This window comes from Gigantopelta aegis, chromosome 12, assembly GCF_016097555.1.
Source record: "Gigantopelta aegis isolate Gae_Host chromosome 12, Gae_host_genome, whole genome shotgun sequence".
Classification (NCBI taxonomy): Eukaryota; Metazoa; Mollusca; class Gastropoda; order Neomphalida; family Peltospiridae; genus Gigantopelta; species Gigantopelta aegis.
In genome coordinates, this window is record NC_054710.1 from 12,335,700 (window position 1) to 12,357,635 (window position 21,936).

A 21,936-nucleotide genomic window follows, 5' to 3' on the forward strand; every position below is an offset into this window, starting at 1 on the left:
TTTTCAAATATTTTCAAGGATTTATATTTTTGATGCTGACTACTGACCCTCGAAACCCACGAAAATAAAAATCCTCGAAAATTTCCGGTTATACGGTAGTACATACCACGGGCTTTGTAACACCAGTTGTAGAGCACTGGCTAGAATGAGAAATAGCTGACCATGTCAAGCGAACGCTTTACCATTGGGCTACATCTCGCCCTGAACATCCATAGATGCAACTATAAACCAAGTTTCATTGACCTAGGATCTGAAGGTTTTTTTTAGAAAATGCAAAAGTTGACGCTGTCGCCGGAAAGATATTACGTCATAAAGGCAATACCAAAATGGGGAATTTTAAAGGGTTTTTTTCATCCCCGACTCTAAAACTATACTACATCACACACCCGAGTACATACAACACACATTCAGAAACTATTTTCTATACAAAAAAACACTTCCACTGTGACATGAGTATACAACAGAAATGCAGAAACTATTTTCTATAAAAAATACCCTCACATTTTGAAACTTCCACTGTGACATGAGTATACAACAGAAATGCAGAAACTATTTTCTATAAAAAAAGACCCTCACATTTTGAAACTTCCACTGTGACATGAGTATACAACAGAAATGCAGAAACTATTTTCTATAAAAAATACCCTCACATTTTGAAACTTCCACTGTGACATGAGTATACAACAGAAATGCAGAAACTATTTTCTACACAAACACTCACATTTTGAAACTTCCACCTGGCATGTGAAGCAGCAATGGTATATTCTCCTGGTAACACTTCAGAAAAAATATAGCTGAAAAGAACAGGTGAATGAATGTTTAACGATACCCCGGCACAAAAATACACATCGGCTATTGGGTGTGGTGTGTTTCATTGTTTACCTATATACTGATGTAGAAAAAATAAGGGAGACAAAACAGAATTTACTGCAAAGCCTTAAAGGTCCTATGTCAAAGGTTGAACCTATGATATTTTGTTATTTCCATATTTATTTTGTGATGTGACGCACTAAGTATTAAGTAAATACAAGAGTGGGATGGAGCAAAATATAATAGACGTCACATTTTTACCGTCTTATTAATGAATGAATGAATGAATGAATGAATGAATGAATGAATGAATGAATGAATGAATGAATGAATGAATGAATGAATGAATGGTTCACGACACCCCAGCACGAAAAATACATCGGCTATTGGGAGTCGAACTATGGTAATCTTATTAATTAAATATACCAATATAACAAGGTGCATTAAATGTCGTTGAATATGCATATCAGTCCAAAAGCCTTGCCTAGTCATCCCTTTAACAGCCTGCTCAAAGCTGGTAATGCTGTCATACTCTATATTTAGCTCAATCGGAATTCCCAGTATTACGTACATACTTTAGCAGTCAGTGTCAGCTGGTAACGCTGCCATACTCTATATTTATATATTGGTTATTGGGTGTCACACAAGCAGGGCTAGCTCTGGGGGAGCAAAACATTTCGCGAAATTATCTCAAAAAATGCAAAACCCAGAGTTATTTTCCAACAGAACACCAGTTATTACTTCTTTTTTTCTTCTTAAAAAATAAAAATAAAATATGCCAATTGTTCCTAAAATTCGTAATTGGCGAATATAGTTAGTGGCAGAGCTAGCCGTGCAAAAGGTAAGTATATGAAAATACTATTTATATACTTATGTAAAACCACCGTATAAGGAGTTATGGGGCGAAATATAATAAAATACATAAATCTTATTGAATATTTAAAATGTTTGTATAGAAACAGGTAACTGCAGTATACATGACAAACACAAACATATAAATCTTTTTTCTTATTGATGTTTTTCCTTATTAGAGGATATAATAAACAAGCTAACAGTTATTATTAAACGTATGTCCAGAGTGAAATAATTAATATATAAATGATTTTCTTGTCTTTACTGTTATTCATATTCTGTAAATGCGTAATTTTCTGTGTGAAATAGTTTGTTTTGTTTAATGACACAACTAGAGCAGATTGATTAAGCATTGTAAATGCATGTAGTTACACATGTGTAAGTTATTCCTATATCACATTATACGACGCGACGCAACTCAACAGTTCAGTCGCGTCGTGTAGTGTGTATTGAAAAATCAGCTGTCGCCGACTGATTTTCAGTCGGCCCGACTGCATTTGACACGATCGAAACATATTCAGTCACAGACGACGGCCGTCGTATAGGGTGAATGGGTCTACAACGCGACGCAACTGTCACGTCGTGTAGTGTGAACGGTTTACACGTCGCTATACAACTGATGTCTACCGGTATCCAATGGAATGTCTACATTTCATCATGTGACATAGAAGTTACAATGGCGGAAATATTCTGGACAGAGGAATAGACCCCTTTGCAGTCTGTAACGCCAACTGCATAAGTATGAAAAAGAGGCTGGGCACTGTAAACAGACAATTATTGCCATTGATTAACATGGGATGTGAGATTTTTTTCTTCTTCTAAAATGAAGAACACAATTCAGAATGGTTCACAACATTTGTTCCGTCTTTAATTGTTGTCACCAGAGGAGTCGTAGAGTGAACTGTACTGCTTTTTATATATTTTCTAAAGATATAACATTTTAGTCATATTGAGGCTGGTATTTACGCCGTGTCAATCAGTATTATTAAAACATTATGTTAAGCATCCATGGAAACCATAAAGGAATTCTGATAAATATATAGTTCATGTTGTCGTCATTTTTCGAAACCATCAGAAGATGTTATGGGTGCAGAACCCATGCTCTCTCCCTAGCATTTCCCCCGTTATTATTCTCTGGCTGAGAATGCTGTACATGAACACCTGAAAGTCAATATTTTGTTGAGGGAGCATGCCTCATAGCCCCCAGATTTCTATCCCATGTAATTCCCCCCTCCACCCTTCAAATACTCTCCTCGGACCCTTCCAATTTCAGAGCACTGCCAATAAACAGAAAGCATCTGAGGGAGAAGGCAGCTGTTAAATGACTGTCACCTGGCTTGTTCCGTGTTAGGCATACAATACTAACCTTCCTGATTCATCTGTAACTGATGTATACAGTGGGCTATTCGACCCAGCCAGCGTTAGCGAGACTTTTACGTCTTTCGGTCCAGTCGTCTGACCCTTGCTTAGAACCTGAAAGGAAAGGAATGTTTTTGTTTAACGACATCTAAGCACTTTGTAGTGTCTAATATATGATTATTTCGACATGCATAAATGAAAAATACATATTAGACAACTGGGTGTCTAACAAAGGTAAATATATGAATGCAGTGATAATCAACTCAATATAAAAAGGTGTGTAAAAATGTAAATTTAAATTTGGGATAAAATTCAGCATCTCTTAAAAATTTCAACATAATTTAAGGATGGAACCGAAATGTTCTAGTTTGCTTCAGATGATTGTTGATTGCACTGGGATGTCGTTAATACTCATTAATTCATTCTTGATGAACAAAATAAAAGTTTGTTTTGTTTAACGACACCACTAGAGCACATTTATTTATTAATTATCGGCTATTTGATGGAAGGAAATGTTTTATTTAACAACGCACTCAACACATTTTATTTACAGTTACATGGTGTCGGAAACATGGTGTCGCCACTTCATGGGCTACTCTTTTTGATTAGCAGCATGGGATCTTTTACATGCACCATCCCACAGACAAGATAGCACATACCACGGCTTTCAATGTACTGGTCGTGGTGCACTGACTGGAGTGAGAAATAGCTCAAAGGGCTCACCGATAGGGATCGATCCCAAACTGACTGCGCATCATCTTGGTGAACAACTCACTCCATTCACCATAATGTTTCATAATACAAGCGATGATACCACTTTCACTTAAAGAGTATTACACACAGGGCTAGTTCTGGGTAAGCAAAACAGTTTGCCAAATTGTCTGTTAACCTCGAAAAATTGCAGAAACTGTCAGTTATTTTCTAAAAAAAATGTCAATTATTACATGAAATTATTTCGCCAAACTAAAATAAAATTCGCCAACTGCTTTAAAAAATTGGCAGCTGGTGAATTTGGGGAGTGCTAGAGCTAGCCCTGACATAGATAGCAAACGACCTTAAATGACATTGCACTTACACTGCTACAGGCTTCTCCATGACAGGCAAGTAGTTGCCAGCCTGTGACTCATATCTTATTATTTTGAGGGGCAGGAACATAACCCAGTGGTAAACCACTCGCTTGATGTGCGGTCGGTTTGAGATCGATCCTCAGTGGTTGGCCCATTAGACTATTTCTCGTTCTAGTCAGTACGCCATAACTGGTATATCAAAGGCCATGGTATGTGCTACAATGTCTGTGGGATGGTGCATATTTATAAAAGATCCTTGCTTTTAATGGAAAAACGTAGCAGGTTTCCTCTCTAAGACTAAATGTCAAAAGTACCAAATGTTTGACATCCAATAGCCGATGATTAATAAATCCATCTGCTCTAGTGGTGTCGTTAAACAAAACAAAACTTATTATTTTTGCAGCATTATGTGTTCATATGTTGCTTATTTTATAAATTATAAAATTTGTTTGGTTTAAGACCACCAGAGCACATTGATTTTATTAATCCATAGTTCATACAGCCACTCACCACTAAAATTCAAGGCCTTTTTAAGGCTTTTTCAAGTCAGCAAAACACCTTTTTCAAGGCTCCTTACAAGTCATATTTGGATAACAACTTGCGGCGAAAAATAGTTTTCCCCATTCTTTACAAGTAATACCTATTTTTAAAACAGGAAAAACTGGCCTCTGCATACATGCTTTCGGCATGTCACGGCACGGAAATTACCGACTGTCAAAGGGAAATAACTCTTTATTTCATACCGTGCAAAACAATTTCGTCATCGATTTTAAAGTAATTTTCCATAGCTAAAAACTTTTTATTTGTAGATTATTATTTTTAAATATATCAAATAATAATAATAAGTTTATTAAAATATATAATTCACTACATATGATTATCTACTAAATTCAAGGGCTTTTCAAGGCCAAACTACAATATTCAAGGCCTTTTCATGGGTATTTTCAGTTTCAAGACCTTTTCAAGACTGCACCTCAAATTCAAGACCTTTTCAAGCCTGTGCAAACCTTGTAATCATCAGCTATTAGCTGTCAAACATTTTGTTAATTCTGACAGTCTTAGATAGAAAACCCATTACATTTTTCCATTAGTCGCAAAGGATCTCTTATGTGTGCATTTTCACAGACAGGATAGCATATACCACAGCCTTTGATATACCAGTCATGTGGCACTGGTTGGAACAGAAAAAAAAACATTCAGAGCATGGGTCCACCATAGAGGTGTTTCGATCCTATGACGCAAGCACCTCAGGCGAGCATTGAACTCCGACTGAGCTAGATCCTACCCTGTGTTTTAAACTTGTGGAACTCTCCTCATTTGAAAGTTCCTGCCTGGAATTATTATCAGTAGAGCAGTAGAGCAATGGACTGATCTTTATCGAGATGTCTAAACCTGACTCACCTTGCCGTAGATGGAGAATCCGGTGAACTTGAAGTTGATGTCCTCCCCAAGACTGCACGGGTCACTGGTGCCATCCACGTGAAGCTCCACAGCTTTAGGCTCTTTAAAACATATATATACATATATATAAACATTATATATATATTACATACCTATTCAATCTGACATTTTCAAACCGTGTATTACATTTATCTTGTATCACACATACATGTATGTCCGATCTGCACCAGTTTAACAGCCCAAAATATACCACCCCCCCCCACTGCCCTAAACATAACCCTTATTTTTTATTACTAACCTGTGTACCTGTGTACAAAATAAATAAATAAATAAATAATAATAAACACTTTAAAAGAAAAGCAACTATTGCTTTCATATTCTGGGCTAGCCTGTTTTATACCCGGGGTATAGTTTGGGCTATTACACCGGAATTTGTAAATGGGGAAGTCCCTTTTTATTTTTACTGTCAAGAGTTGGTGCCTTTTTATTACTGACATCATATATGATTTACAAATTACGTCACATCGTATTTGAAACATTACACAAGATTGCTGAAGAGTATGATTCTTAATATTACGTAAATCCATGAAAGGAGAATTGATTAATAGATTTAAGAAGGTGTAGTTATGACGTTAAATGAAAAATCTTCTCTTTTTTTTAAATAAAAGAAGGTATGTAATAAAGAAAGAAATGTTTTATTTAACGACGCACTCAACACATTTTATTTACGGTTATATGGCGTCAGACATATGGTTAAGGACCACACAGATTTTGAGAGGAAACCCGCTGTCGCCACTACATGGGCTACTCTTTCCGATTAGCAGCAAGGGATCTTTTATTTGCACTTCCCACAGGCAGGATAGCACAAACCATGGCCTTTGTTGAACCAGTTATGGATCTCTGGTCGGTGCAAGTGGTTTACACCTACCCATGAGCCTTGCGGAGCAAACTGGATTAAAAATCGCATGCCTCGACTGGGATCCAAACCCAGTACCTACCAGCCTGTAGACCGATGGCCTAACCACGATGCCACCGAGGCCGGAAGAGTATATTTGTATGTGCTTAAGGGTGTTAACTTTAAGCTATAATAAAAACTTAGTTTAACAGATGATTTTGAAATTTCCACACCCATGGACCAAATACCATGGAATGGCCCTCAACCATCAATTGTTGAATTATAAGGACCATGCACCTATTGTTCTGTTCAAACAAATCCAGATCTCACAAATGGCTAATGTTACCTTTAATATCTTTAAAAAAAAATTTATTTATGTACACACCAAAAACAAACCCCAAACCCAACATATTTACATCATATTCCGAATTGCAAGTGCTGAACACTGAACATGTACATATATTTTATGCCTGCCATCAGGCACAATTCGAAAATACTCAACGAGCTTCGAGGCAATACCATTTATTTTGCATGAGTGAACTGATCAATTCACTCGTGTAAGATAAATGCTATTGCCAAGTAGCGAACTGGGTATTCTATTTATTACCCATTATCATTTTATGGAAGATTTTCAAACAATAGCTAAGAATAAGAAACAGTGTTGCGGCATAGCTGCGTCGTACATTTGTACATATCGCTGATGGCGTAAGTTAGTTGTTGACATGACTGCCACCATAGAAACTATTCTTATACATATAATTAACCGCTTATAGTGAAGCACTGATTATGACGTCAAATTGTATCTAGGGGAAGATAATTTTTCTTTTCCCCCCTTCTCTCTGCCCACATCGAAGGAAGGAAGGAAATGTTTTATTTCACGACGCACTCAACACATTTTATTTACAGTTATATGGCCTCACACATATGGTTATGGACCACAAAAATATTGAGAGGAAACCCGCTGCCGCCACTTCATCGGCTACTCTCTTCGATTAGCAGCAAGGCATCTTTTATATGCGCCATCCCACAGACAGGATAGTACATACTATGGCCTTTGTTACACCAGTTGTGAGCACTGGCTGGAACGAGAAATAGCTCAATGGGTCATCCGACAGGGATCGTCCATAGACCGACCGTGCATCAAGCGAATGCTTTACCACTGGGCCATGTCCCACCTGCCCCTGCCCATATGGGTAATAAATGATAAATTCTACATGTACATATGTGTATGTATATAATTACCAAAACTCCATCCTTTGGGTGGTTCAACCTTCAGCAGAAACTGACCCTTGTCATAGAGTGGAATCAGGTAGTATCCCGTGACAGGGGCACAGTCTGTAGCGTACTTTATACTGCCATGTGTGGTGTACAGTTTGACCTGAAAACACAAAACATTTAAAAGTTTTTAGCTAAAATTTATCAATTAATCAATGGCAGGAAGGAATGCTTTATTTAACATTTTATATGATTATATATATGAAGAGCTCAGGCGCAAAACGCAATATGCACCATTTTCTTTCTAGTTTTTAGTTAAAGCCATTATTGTATGTCAGTAAGGGCTAATCGTAGGCCCACTGATTTGCCGCAAAACGCGATTGATCCTTATGAAATTGTACTGGGTAAATCTTGGGGTTTTTTTATTTTATCAAAACGCGATATACGCCAATTAAAAAAATCATTTTTACTGAAAATGAAAAATGGATATATCGCATTTCGCGCCTAAACCCTTCATATATATATATGATGTTGGACTATTGGTTACACAGAGAAAGAAACAAACATGTGCACATTCTGGACAGTAAGATAGCATCACTATAAAAGAGAATAAACTATAAATGCTGGAACTCAGGGATGGCCATATCCTAAAAAATTTCAATTGCCCGCCGAGCAAGTAACTCTCAAATTTTACTTGCCCACAACAAAATTAGCTTGTCCCAAAATGTAAGCAGTTTAAATCAAAATTATAATTTTACATGTCAAACAATTTCACATAACTACAAAGCACTTCTAAGCCATGTATTACTAAAAAAAATTATTTCCCTTAATTTGTCAATATAAACAAAAACAATTTAATTGCTATGGGAATGGTGTCAACCTGGGAAGTAGAAAATCCTATTTTGGGTAGTACCGGCAAGTCGAATAATAAATGTCCCGGGAAGTAGAAGGGTCCAATTGTTAAAAAAGTGCTTAATAAAACGGTTATGTTATATAAATTATACAGATATTAGCAACAATATAAGACTATGAAAATGAGTCTTGGTTGTTATTTTGTTTTTGTGTGGGGGGTTTTATATGAAGACACTCTTTAAAACTGAAATTGTTAAGTTATAGTGAATACTAATAATTAGCATAACAGAGTGTTTAAAAGTGTGCGAAATACAAATAACAACCGAAAGGCATATGAGCCCGGTGTTTAGAATGTCGCCATGCATGTCTGCTGAAATTGCCAGCGTAATTGTCTGCTAGAATCCGCTTGGTAAAAAAAACCCAACACAGTTGGAGTTTTTTTCTTTAATTCAAAGTGAAGATCGTTTCAAAGTAAGTATTTCTTGGTCTCCATGAGCTTGAAATAGATCACAATACATGATTAGGATGTGAAAACGTAATGATAGTCATTATTTTGACCGCAATTCCGTTCCGAGCAAAATTCCTCAGAACCGTTCAGATCTGCTAATGGCTTAATGGATCCGCAGGATAAACTTCACACTGTGCTTGCACTCAAGGCTAATCTTGATGAACTACCATGATACCTACAATCGTAACAATGTTACATGAATGTAGTAGGCTACATGTGGCCATTTATTGATTTTAAAAAATATCTATAATCTTAGCTAAATATTATTTGAATTTGGCTACAGATATTTGCTGATCAAATTCTCCAAATTACTATTAATTTTGGGCATTCTGCTTAAGCATTAGACTGAGCTGGAAGTGTCGGGGGTCATGGGATATCCGTATTGGGGGTGGGGGAGGTGAGGTGACGGAGTTTTATTTATCAGATCACTTTCATTCTTCTATTTCGCAACCGCTCACCTCAACCAAAGAAAAATTAATATCAATATCAGATTTTACAAATCCTCCACAACCAAGAAGCCCGTCGGCTGTAATTGTCGGGCATTCTGAGAAGATATATAAAAAGGCAAAAGAAAAAATGTATTTCGTCCACATTGTTGGTGAAAACGGAAACGGAAACAAAACCAGATCTAACAGTATATTCCTCCGTTTATAATTAGAGCACCTATAGTCCTCCTTCGTAAGAAGAACAGTGAAAATATTATTTTTGTGTGCAATTTAGAAAATAATCGACTTAGAGATAAGTAACTTGTAGTAAATTCCATAATATTTAAAAAGGCTTTCCATGTGGGATGGACTACAGACAAAAATTACTTTTGGGTATTATAGCTTAGCTTAGTAACTTGTTTAACGTGTCCATATACCACTAGGGTTTCGAACACGCCTATCCCGAGTCCGGCCTCCGATAGGATCGGGGGTCTGACTCGGGACAGGGATAACCTAACAAATAGGTGAATTTTTGAAAATTAACGCGAAAAGTATAAAAAGGGGAAAATTGGGGTTAAAAAGGTTTGGCTGCGCCCTTAAAGAAAAATATCAACATTATCAACCTATATAAATTATTATTATATAATATATTTTCGGCGCAAATTTAGATGGGCTGGTCTAATATTAATAATAATTCTTAAACAATATTCATTAAGCCCATGGGAGGTTAAGAGGAAAGAGGCTGCCATTCACATTTTAAACATTGGTGTGACCAGGTGAGGGTCGGGAGGGATGGGAGGCCGGCCCTACACAAAACCTAAGGCGTACAGCCTACGCATATAGCCCCAAAGAATGCCCTAACTCCCGGCATCCCATCACCGTGTCCAACCGCAGTTCAGTCCAATCCTGGCAGCCTACTAGTTGTTTAGGAAGTTATTATAACTTCCCAAACCGGCGTCACTTACGCCAAAGGGTTGTAAGAGTTTAATCGCTGGTGCCACTAGGGGAGTGGTGCAAAAAAATCCAGAGGGTTAATTTAATATTTCCTTTTAAGTACCAAGCCTGCCAGAAGGAGAGAGGTGAACCCGGCCGATCCATGGAAAAACAGGCGACTCCTCAGTTGTCTTCTAAAACAACATGATTAGGTCATTTAGAAGACGCGGCGAACACTTTAATCTATAATACCTATGGCAGTAGACGGTAATATTAACCAAGCCACTACCAAAGGCACAGACCAGACACCTGCCCTGTTAAATTACATAATGTTTTTATTATTATTATTATTAAAAATATAAAATAATGATTAAAATATGGATAATATACATAAACATAAACCTATCAAATGAATTTACAAAAAAAAAAAAATAATAATAATAATAATAATAATAATAATAATAATAATAATAAAAAAATAAATAATAATAATAATAAAAAAAAATAAAATAATAATGAATAAATAAATAAATAAAATAATAGGAAAAAAAAATAACAACAAAAATAACAAAAAAAAAAAAAACACCCCAAAAAAACACACAACCAAAGCCAAAATTAAAAGACACACATATTTATAACATGCAATTTTCCGGAAGGGGGAGGGGATTACTGCCAGATAAGCTCCCACCCAATACCGAGCAATACACTTACACTCACACACTTGCATACCACAAAACATACCAAACACTATATATACACAGCTAAAAGAAATGTCCCCATCCAGCCACCATAAACGTTTGGTAGAGCTGGTAGAGACATATAAATTGATTAAAAAAAAAAAAAAATGTTAAATAATATCTTTAATTATTAAAAAGCGATTAACCTGGCCCCGGAAAAATGCAGCCACGCGCGACCAGCCAGCTACCAAACAAATTTTGACATAGCCGGTAGAATCGCACGGACTGCCCAGCCCCGGGGACATAGACAACCACCTATAAACAAAGATTAGATTAATAATAAAAAAATTGTTAAAATAATTAATTAAAATAATTAACACACAACGAGAGACGCGGCCGATCGATAGCTGTAGCCAGCATTAACAGAGCTGTCACCTTGGTCTGACCTCTGACGTCACAGCTAGCGATACACGGTAGGCCGTGTAAATATCGATCGGTGTGTGCAAAAAATAAATAATAATAATAATAATAATGGGGCAGACCGCCGAGGTAGGCTTAGTAAACTATACTATTTTTATTAACCCTATATTTATAAATCTTTAAATATTAATTTATTATTATAATAGTTTTACCAATAATTAATAGTAAACTAGTTAAGCCCGTACCCCTGACGAGCGCATATCGCAAAGAGAGTTCTAAGTGGAGCAACTCGCCGGTGGGTCGTAGCTAACCAATCCAATTAATTTACAAATTAAGTTATTAATTAATTACTTAAATATTCCTATTAGTCTCCAACACATAGGCTATTAAAAGTCTGTCATTATTGCTTTATACTGTTTGTCGGGATTAAGTAAATTAGTTGGATTAAATATAATTTTATTTTTAGCAAAATGATTAATTAATTTAGTTCTATTTTTATTGTATTTAGTACAGAAGAAGACGTAATGACCCACATCTTCTGGAGTATTACAATGGGTGCAATTGGGACTATTAATCTTTCTTAATTTAAATTTAGTTTGGTTAAGACCAATACATACATCCATTCTTAATCGAGCCATTGTTCTAGTTGCCTTTAAATTAAATGAAAGTGGGCCAGGTGTGGAGACATTAGGTTTAATATTAGCGTGCCATGCTCTCGTCCTGTGGTCCCAGTCGGTTTGCCACAGGCGATCAATGCATGACCATAGACATTATTTCTTTATAATTATATTTAATATTAATTTTAATTTCCTTATCTAATAAAGATGTTTTGGCATACATGTCTGCTGTCTCGTTTCCGCGTATACCCACGTGGGCCGGGACCCACTCCAAAACGACCTCAACGGCGCAGTGAATAATTTTATTATAAAAACTAAAAATATTTTTTTCACAATTTCAGGTCTGATACTGTGGGAGCCACTAATGGACTGCAGGGCACTGAGGCTATCTGAAAGAATAATAAATTTATTCTGGCCGTCTAGTTTTTTTATAGTTGTTTAAAATCCACACCAGGGCATATTGAATAGCCAACAGCTCCGTGGTGTAGACTGAAACCTTGTCAGTCAGTCTGGCCCTAAAGTGACTATATCCATTTATTTCTTCGACGGCAAAAGCCATACCCGCCTACCAGTTATGGGGTCTTTAGAGCCGTCAGTATAAATTTGTAAATAATCTTTATAAATTTCCCCCATTATAATTCTAAATAAAGTATTCTTAAAAACTGGTAGTTCAATTTTAGATAATTCGTTTTTAATAAAACAGTTAACCTTAGGCGATATGAGAGCCCATGGGGCTTTGAATCTAGCAGTACAATCACTCATAGGTAGATTCGCCACCCCCAAATCGCCAGCAAACCTGTTTATTATAGCAAATGTGTCTTATAAGTAACAGGACCGTACATTCGAGGGGTAGGGTATGGGCTAAGTCGGGGGAAGGCCCAAGGGATCAGAATTTAATAAATATTTTTTCATATGTAAACCTGCATAATTTGTCTTGATGAATTTTACTTGATTAATGCAGGAAGTTGCATTTCTGGACATCTAATTGTCAAAAGTTTCCTTGGCAGCATGTATTAGCCCCCCCCCCCCCCCACACACACACGGAAGTTCTAGCAACACTCACCCACCCACACCCACACACACACCACACCACATACACACACACACACACATACACACCACACACACACACATACACACCACACATACCACATACACACACACACACACACACACTCACACCACACACACACACACACACCACACACATCACACACACACCACACCACACCACACACACACCAATTACACACACCACACAGACACCAGAGAGAGAGAGAGAGAGAGAGAGAGAGAGAGAGAGAGAGAGAGAGAGAGAGAGAGAGAGAGAGAGAGAGAGAGAGAGAGAGAGAGAGCAATGTTTACTTGTTACCACCATATGCCTTCTGGTGGCAAATTAATTTCATCATTAGTTATGTGTGTAAACATCATTACTCCAACACAGTAATGTGGAATATGCTGACTTGATATAAAATTCATAGACGTAGGAAGTGGGGGTGGGGCATGCAGGGTGGATAGGAGGGGGGCAGGATATACGTTGTCCACCCCATCCCCGTTTACAGATCTAAATGTTTGGGGTTTTATTTACTCTGACAGTTGGCAAGCATATGTAGATCTAAAATTATTCATGTTATAACAAACTGTTTCAATACGACCAGTATTATTTTAAATAGTTTTATAATAAAATAATATATTCATGTGTGTGTATGTGCATGTGTGTGTGTGTGTGTGTGTGTGTGTGTGTGTGTGTGTGTGTGTATTGGGGATGGAGGATTGCGTGCGTTCGTGCTTATATGCGTGCCTCTCTCTCTCTCTCTCTCTCTCTCTCTCTCTCTCTCTCTCTCTCTCTCTCTCTCTCTCTCTCTCTCTCTCTCTCTCTCTCTCTCTCTCTCTCTCTCTCCTTGAAGAATCTAATAATGTATCTAAACAGCCTCAAAGAATCACAGTTTGTATCCTGTTAGTAGCATTAAACTAGATACCATCTGATTGGGTAAAAGTTCTAAATGATCACTTGCTACTAATGGAAAAAAATATAGCGGGTTTCTACCTTAAAACTATACGTCAAAATTACCAAATATTTGACACCAATAGACGATGATTAATAAACATCAATGTGCTCTAGTGGTGTTGTCAAACAAAACAAACTTTAACTCTATCGGGTAAGTTGTAATACGATAGTAGCCTTAGTCCCAAAACACACAGAAGGTGGGTCTGGGTCTGGTGTCAGTACGAACCAGTTGAAAAAGAAACTCACTGAATCAAATGTGACAAAACACACGGCATCTTTACTGGCGTTAACTACAGATCTGGTAACAGACGATCGACACACCACTTGAATATGCGCTATATTCTGACATCTCCAGACTCGCCTAACACAGACCCAGTTTCGGTTTGTTTTGTGCCTTATTCCATGTATTACCTGCCTGATCACCCACACACATTCCAGTGGACCACCCCAGTGGATCCATTATCTGATTTAGTTTTCCCCCGTCCCACCCAGTGCACCAAGTCATCATCCTTGGGTGGGGCGGGACGCAGCCTACTGGTAAAGCGCTCGCTTGATGCGCGGTCGGTTTGGAATCGATACCCGTCGGTGGGCCCATTGGGCTATTTCTCATTCCAGCCAGTGCACCAGGACTGGTATATCAAAGACCTCGGTGGTGTCGTGAGAAAGTGCATAAGAAATATATCCGAACCCCGCGAAATCCCCTAGCCTACATCCCTGTATCTTTTAAATTAACATTTTAGGGAATTCCGACGTTTTCCATTAAGTTACTCAAATTTCCGGACACGTTACCATAATAACGTCACCATTCCATTGTGACGTCAACAATGCTTCGGCGTTTTAATATGTTTATTGATGTCAAAGCGGTACTACGTACATTCTTCTAAACTTCTGAAATGCGGGAACAGAATCGTTGTTTGACATTTATAAACATATGTACGTACATGCATTTACTATCGTATTACCTGATGACGTCTGCTAACTGCTGTTCTGTCCCAACATTTTCTACAAGTCACGTGTGCTCTGGGATTATCAAGTTATCAAGTGTACGGTAAGTGTTTTTTCAATTGTTTGACCTTCATCCTTCGTCAAAGTGCAGGGCGTAGTGTGATCTGGACCTGGGGGGTGGGGGGTCGAATATGAACCAAGTGGACTCTTTTTCTATTTTGTTTTTGCACCACCAGAAATTCCATATGTGTAAACCCGTATGTTTTAGTTCTGAAAGCGGATTGTTTGCTTCAACGGTCCGAACACTCTGAACCCACCCGCCCCCCCCCCCCCAGCCTACGCCCCTGAAGTGGATGGTTCAATACCTGGGACTAAATATTCGCTTGGATTATAAGCGCATCAAATAAATAGTATTATAATTGCCTGTAAAATCGTTTCAAAGAATTGCGTATTAGAGACGGATTCAAGATACCCCCCCCCCCCCACCTCCCAATATATTCACGTGACTCTTTTTAGTGCCAAACTGGGGGGGGGGGGGGGGGCTATAGGTTTCATCTCCGTCCTTCTGTCTATCTGTTTGTCTGTCCGTTTTTTGATATCCCACATAGTTTTCCGGATGTTGGTGTGACGGAACATGCTCTTAAAGAGAGACCGGTCCAAATTGAGAGACACTCAATTTCCTGCGAAGACGTCAAGACTGCAGAGGTCAAGTTGGCCAACGGCCAGATTCTAGCAGACTTGAGCCCCCAGCGAGCAAAGTTGACTACGTTGAAACAAGACAATGTTTCCATTTGTCAGAACCTTCCAACGGTTACCGACACCTTAAGCCAAGATGTGCGCTTGGAACCCAACGCTACACAGATTCGACAGCATGCCTGTCGGAGAAGACCTGGAAAACGTGCGACGCTGAAAAAGAGGGAAACGAAGTTCCATTGGTCAGGTGAATGCGAGAAGTCATTCAACCGGCTCAAGCAGAGGCGCTACTCGTCTCCCGTGATGGCAGCACCAGACTACCGAATGCCGTTCAAGCTAGCTGTGGGTGCCAGTGACGTGGGTGCTGGAGCTGTGCTGTGCCAAGAAGACGAAGACGGACTGGACCATCCTAATGAAAGCCTCCAACCAGAGAGTATTGAGGTGGAGTCTTCTTCTGCAAGAATACCCAATTACCATTGAACATATCAAGGGCACATCCAATGTAATCGCTGACGCCCTGTCCCGAAGTTGAACGTTATGATAATGTGTTGACATTCTTTATTTCTGTTTTGTTTATTATATTTTATTTGTCTACCAGGGACTCAGAGACTCAGTGTGATTACTGGTAGTCACCTTATTATTACATGTGTTATAAATGCCCGTATGCGTCGGTTAACGCACCTTTTTGTTTTAATGTAGTATATTTCCCTATTCCTAGAGTAGAGGAAATATCCTTTTTGAGGTGGGTGTGTGTGACGGAACATGCTCTTAAATTTGTTTCGCCTGTGGCGATTTTAATTGTGTTAGAGGGCCGTGTGCAGTTCATTGCACGTAGCCCAGGTGGGCAACTTGTGACGTAATACTTCACGCGATCGGGCATTCCAATATGCACTTAGTCCAGCTGTGGAGGCCATGTGGCGAGTAGTTACGTAATACCTCTGCGAGTGCGGTTTTTACAACCGTGATTTGGCGACGATGGCGTCAGTAAGTCTGACGATCAGAGAGAAATATATCGACTCTAGTAGAGGTGAAATATCAGATGATAGGGGGAGGTACCGCCTTGTACCCCCAGGCGAATTCTGATTTATAATAAATAGCTAGTTTTTAGAGATATCGAGGAGAACCAGAATAGGAAGGCTCCCAGGGAACGTAGTCCGTTGGACTTTGGTAAATATTTTTATTTCTGCTCTGTGTATAACCTTGATGTGATTGATGTGACTTTAAATATTTTAATACTGTATTATACCAATATTCTTTAGACAGTGTCTTCGGTCATCTGACGAAGTAAATCGTAGACTTTTTGTTCTAACATTATACGAGTATTTGGTAATATAAAGCTTAGCCAGTCATCCTAGACGACCTAGGTAAACTGTAGGTCTTTATTGTGATAGGTACCAGTATTAATTCTGTGTTACAAGGTTACTGAATGAGTAGTTAGGGTTAATTAAAAATTAACCCGTTAGGAATAGAGCTGTAATTCCTTTATTAATTAAGTTCCCCTGGAAGCGTTCCTAAATTATCACACGTTACTGAACGAGTAGTAAGGGTTAATTAAAAATTAACCAGTTAGGAATGGTGTTGTAATTCCTTTATTAATTAACTTCTCCTGGAAGCGTTTCTCAATTATCACACGTGTGGGTGTGGTGTAACGGTGAAGTGATTCGCATATTGTGTAACTAGGCACCTAGAGATAAACTAATTAAGTGATCAGTTCTGGGTTGTTATTATTGTTGTTATTAATTAACTACTACGGCTGTACATTTGTCAGCGTAGATTAATACAGATTCCAAAGTGTATTGTGTTTTTGTTGTGTTTCTAGAGAACTAGCGTGCTATACATATATATACTTTATATAAGATCGTATCTCTGATCATACCTAGAGACGAGCCATACTAGGGTTTAACCGCCTGTTACAGAGAGATCTAATAGATATACAGTTAGGAGAGAGATTTGGATAATCGTGTTTTATTCAGTTACGGGTATTATAGAATCCCCGTGACAGTTGGTGTTGGCCAGAGTCATGTAGGCTAAACAATATATGCAATTCTATTTGATCTAGTACCACTGTGTCAAGTAGCCTTGTGCTTGGAACATGTATGGGGTACCTGTAAAAAAAAAAAGCACTCAAATTTTTTGCGAAACAAGGGGTATTGTAGAAACATCTGGTTATACCGAAAATGAGCCATGAAAGGTACCATTTTCTGCAGTTAATACTTTGAGGTAGGGGTTGTAGTACTGATATTTATAGGTCATAGTTTGGCTGAGATATTGCATATATAGTGTTTTTAAACACAAACGTTAACATGGTCGCCTATGGGATTTAATTTGGTATAGTCCAACCTAAAGCACTCGTAACACTGAAGTGAGACGTACATAATGTGTGGCGTACCAGGGGCGTTTGCAGGAAATTTTGCAGGGGGGGGGGTCGAGGCGCGAAGCCCATGGCGGGGGCTCTGGGGGGCCCTCCCACCGAAAATCGGGATATGAAAATTTGTTTCGCCTTGAGCAGGGGGGGTTTCGACCCCAACCCCCCCCCCCCCCCGCGCACGCGCCTGCGTACGTCTGACGTACAATTGAATGGATGAATGAATGAATGAATGAATGTTTAACGACACCCCAGCACGACAAATACATCGGCTATTGGGTGTCAAACTATGGTAAATGCAAAGAATTAGAAGTAGGCTACACGTGTTACGAGTGCTTTGTGTCACCGGGCCCGGACCCGAACGCTCATGGTTACCAAGACCGTTGGAGGGTTCGACACCCAAACTTGATACGAGTCGTGTTATGTGGTGACAGGCAAATATAAAAGGTGGTAGGAAGAGTGATTGGAGGGAGCGCGTGGAAAGAAGAGGGAGACGGGGTGGAGAGCTAGAGGGAGATGAAAGAAGGAATGCTTTAGTTCAGCGCGATTGTATGTGAGAGGGAAAGAGAGAGACAGAGATAGAGGTAATGTCAGACGAAAGAAAGAAACCCAGCAAGCCTTTTACATTGGCCCATCGTCGAATGAATCGTTGGCCCGCTGTCGGTTGCCGCAATCTGTTTTTACTCGTCAGTCTGGAAGCGGTCCGCTGTCGGTTGCCGACATCAAACCGATATCGTCCCATCGATGGCCCACCATCGACGCAATCGTTGACATATGCTGTCGGTTGCCAACATCAGCCCACAGTCTTTTTCACTCATCCATACAAAGTGGACAATTGTTGGCAAACAACATTGAAGAGAACAAACAATGAAAACATTAAATGTTCTCTTTGCTTTATTTGTAAAACGTAAAGTATAGTTTGTTTTATTTAACGACGCTATCGGCTATTGGACGTCAAACATATGGTCATTCGGACACTGTTTTTTTAGAGGAAACCCGCTGTCGCCACATAGGCTACTCTTTTACAACAGGCGGCAAGGGATCTTTTATTTGCGCTTCCCACAGGCAGGTTAGCACAAACCATGGCCTTTGTTGAACCAGTTATGGATCCCTCACTCAGGGTTTGGAGTCGGTATCTGGATTAAAAATCCCATGCTTCGACTGTGATCCGAACCCAGTACCTACCAGCCTGTAGATCGATGGGGTAAGAGAGAGACAGAGAGAGAGAGGTAATGTTAGACGAAAGAAAGAAACCCAGCAGGCCTTTTACATTGGGCTATCGATGGCCCAATTTATTGGGTCTACCAGTAGATCTAACAGCATTGCGTGGACTGCCATGTCCAGGTGACATTTCATTTATAAATAACAATTTAAATATCGACCAATTACACTTCGCCTTTTATAGCGTTATTCGGGAGCATACAAATTCTAAAAATATCGGGCGAGACTATTTATGCAATAGGCGAACTTGTTTGTCTATTTCAATATTGAAAAAACAGGGAAAAGTGCAGTAATAATCTTTGGCTTGTGTACTAGTATAAACCGAGTTTATGGCTATACCGTCACGTTTTTTTTTCTTTCGTCTTGATGATGATAATGATGATGATAACTAGTTTAACGTGCCCATATACCACTGGGGTTTCGAACACGCCCATCCCGAGTTCGACCTCGGTGGCCTGACTTGGGTGTGTGTGTGTGTGGGGGGGGGGGGGGGGGGGTGGGGGGTAGTGTTGAAAATGGGCAGAATTTTGAAAATAGCAATTAGTAAAAAGTTAATAGAAAGTTGTTGTTTTTTTAAATTACAAGCAAATTACAAAAGAATTGACTGCTCGGCCGAATATTTATATAATTTGGAGCATTTTAGAAGGACAGTCCAAAAATAAATAAGAGAAAGAAGAGAGGATCGGACTATTTAATAATATTTTTAAAAAAGAAGTAATTTTGACATAAAATTTTGAACGAAGGTCTAAATGTTTAAAATCCGATCTATATGTCCACGTGAGTGGCCTCGTTAAGGCCGTTAGGGTGTGGAAGTTGGCCTACGGCGAACCGATGAGCGCAGAACCGGCAAAGGCGGGGATTAAATACTTCTATCTCTGGTCGGCGAGGATCGTTATGACACTCCGGTAGTCGTTGCCGAAAAGGGCCTTGACGATCCTGTAGATGGTGTGGCTATACATCTCTCTAACCAGGACCGCGTGTCGGTAGACTCCTTCTTGGCGCTGAGTTAGTACGAACCCCGTCTTGCCGGCTGTAGATTTGATGGTGTGTAGCTCGTAAGCGCTTCCATCACTGCATCAGGCAGTTGTTTTAGCTGTGGTTTCACTAGTCCGCCCATCAGTGATGCCGGATCCGAGGTGTCCCCCTGCACGAACTTCAGGAAGCCGGACCTGATTTTCCCGATCTGAACTTTCCAGACGGCTGCCGAGTCGGAGGGGGACGGTGCGGGTTTTGGAGGAGGCCGGGCCTTGTCAGGTTGGTCGCTGGCTGAGCGACGGCCTTCCTCTTTCCAACGGCGGCTGATCGGGCCGGTGGCTTGACGACTGGCAGTACCCGGGATACCGGCCAGTTCTGTTTGGGCCACGTAGTGGTCGGCGATGGAGGGCCTTTACGGGGCGTCTCACACACCGCGGTGTTGAGTCTATCCCTCTCGGTGGTCGACGGTTCCGGCGTAGCTGGTTTCCTCGACTCAGGCTGGGCGGGGGGCGGCGTCGCAGAAGGGACCGCCGCCAGTTTTTGTGACACACCCCCCCCCCCATGCCGTTCCTGGCGCGCTTTTCCTCTTCCTCCATCTCCTCCTCTTCTTCTGTACGTCGCTGTACACCAAAGTCACGGAAGCCCGTGACCCGGTGTACGTAACGCGATACTCAAGTAGCTTCCCGTAACTCAGCAAGAGTCCCCCCAGGTGGGGCGAGGGTAACTCGAGAGTACATGGCGAGGCGTCTGTCCTCATCGCAAGTTACCTTGCAACGAATTTTGTATAAAATTTTATTAATGCAATTCGTATACCCTCGTCATAATCCCGAATGTTTTCAAATTCTTTTCAAATCACTGGCATGATTTTGCAAGTACGGTTTTGATTGGTCGAATGAAAGGTCAGCTGGACATGAGCTCCAACGGGGTGCTGTTAGATCCACATGTAATAGTAATCAAGCCTGGACTGATCAAGGAAATGTTTTTAGGTAAATCAAGAACAAAAGGGCACCTGAAACATGTGTGTATATATTTTATTATTTTTTGTTTGGGTTTTTGTTATTTTATGGGCGTCTGCAGGAACTGTTCCAGGTGGGATGGTGGGTGAGAATAAGTTATGTTGGCACATAATGAAGTATAGGTATTGTCAGGTATATGCAGGAACGGAAAAATTAAGTTTGATTAATTGAAATCCATGTCGCACAACCTGGAAAAGTCATAAAATGCGTTTTCCTACATTCTACAAGTACAGTTCATCACTACAAATGTTGATAATTGCAAGATAGCGGACACTCATGTATATTATCTATAAGTAATAGCGATATAGGAGAGAATTTTGTTTTGCTAATAATATTAAAATTAAATATAATCGAATAAATTTTATTTTTAATAGTTCAATGTTAAATATTTACCATCCGTTAACTGTGACATACTAGAATGTAAAAACTACGTTTAGCTGGACCACAAATTGAGATACACATGCGAGACGGGTTTCTGGTGAATATTTTACAATTATATATGAAATCTTCTGGTATATAACTGATTGAAAAGGGACTCTTCTGGGCACCAACATGTTATAAAATGTTTCTCTTTATTAGTCGTATGTACATCAGAATATACTAATACTAAAACAATTATTTACGTAGCCGTCGGAAGCAGGGGGCCATGAAGCAGTAGCTGGAGGGGCCAACCCCTTCCACA

The 21,936-nt window shown here is 39.5% G+C and overlaps 1 protein-coding gene across 1 annotated transcript in view; it reads right to left on the reverse strand.

Moving 5' to 3' along the window:
- Positions 1-9,552, reverse strand: part of LOC121385827 (nodal modulator 1-like) — a 60,917-nt gene extending 51,365 nt beyond the window's left edge. The window contains exons 1-5 of the mRNA XM_041516616.1: positions 9,418-9,552; positions 7,627-7,762; positions 5,490-5,590; positions 3,029-3,135; positions 722-794 (exon numbers count right to left, since the gene is read on the reverse strand). Of these exons, the coding sequence (XP_041372550.1) occupies positions 722-794; positions 3,029-3,135; positions 5,490-5,590; positions 7,627-7,762; positions 9,418-9,552 (552 nt within the window). The remainder of the gene's footprint in view (positions 1-721; positions 795-3,028; positions 3,136-5,489; positions 5,591-7,626; positions 7,763-9,417) is intronic.
- Positions 9,553-21,936: the final 12,384 nt, after the last annotated feature.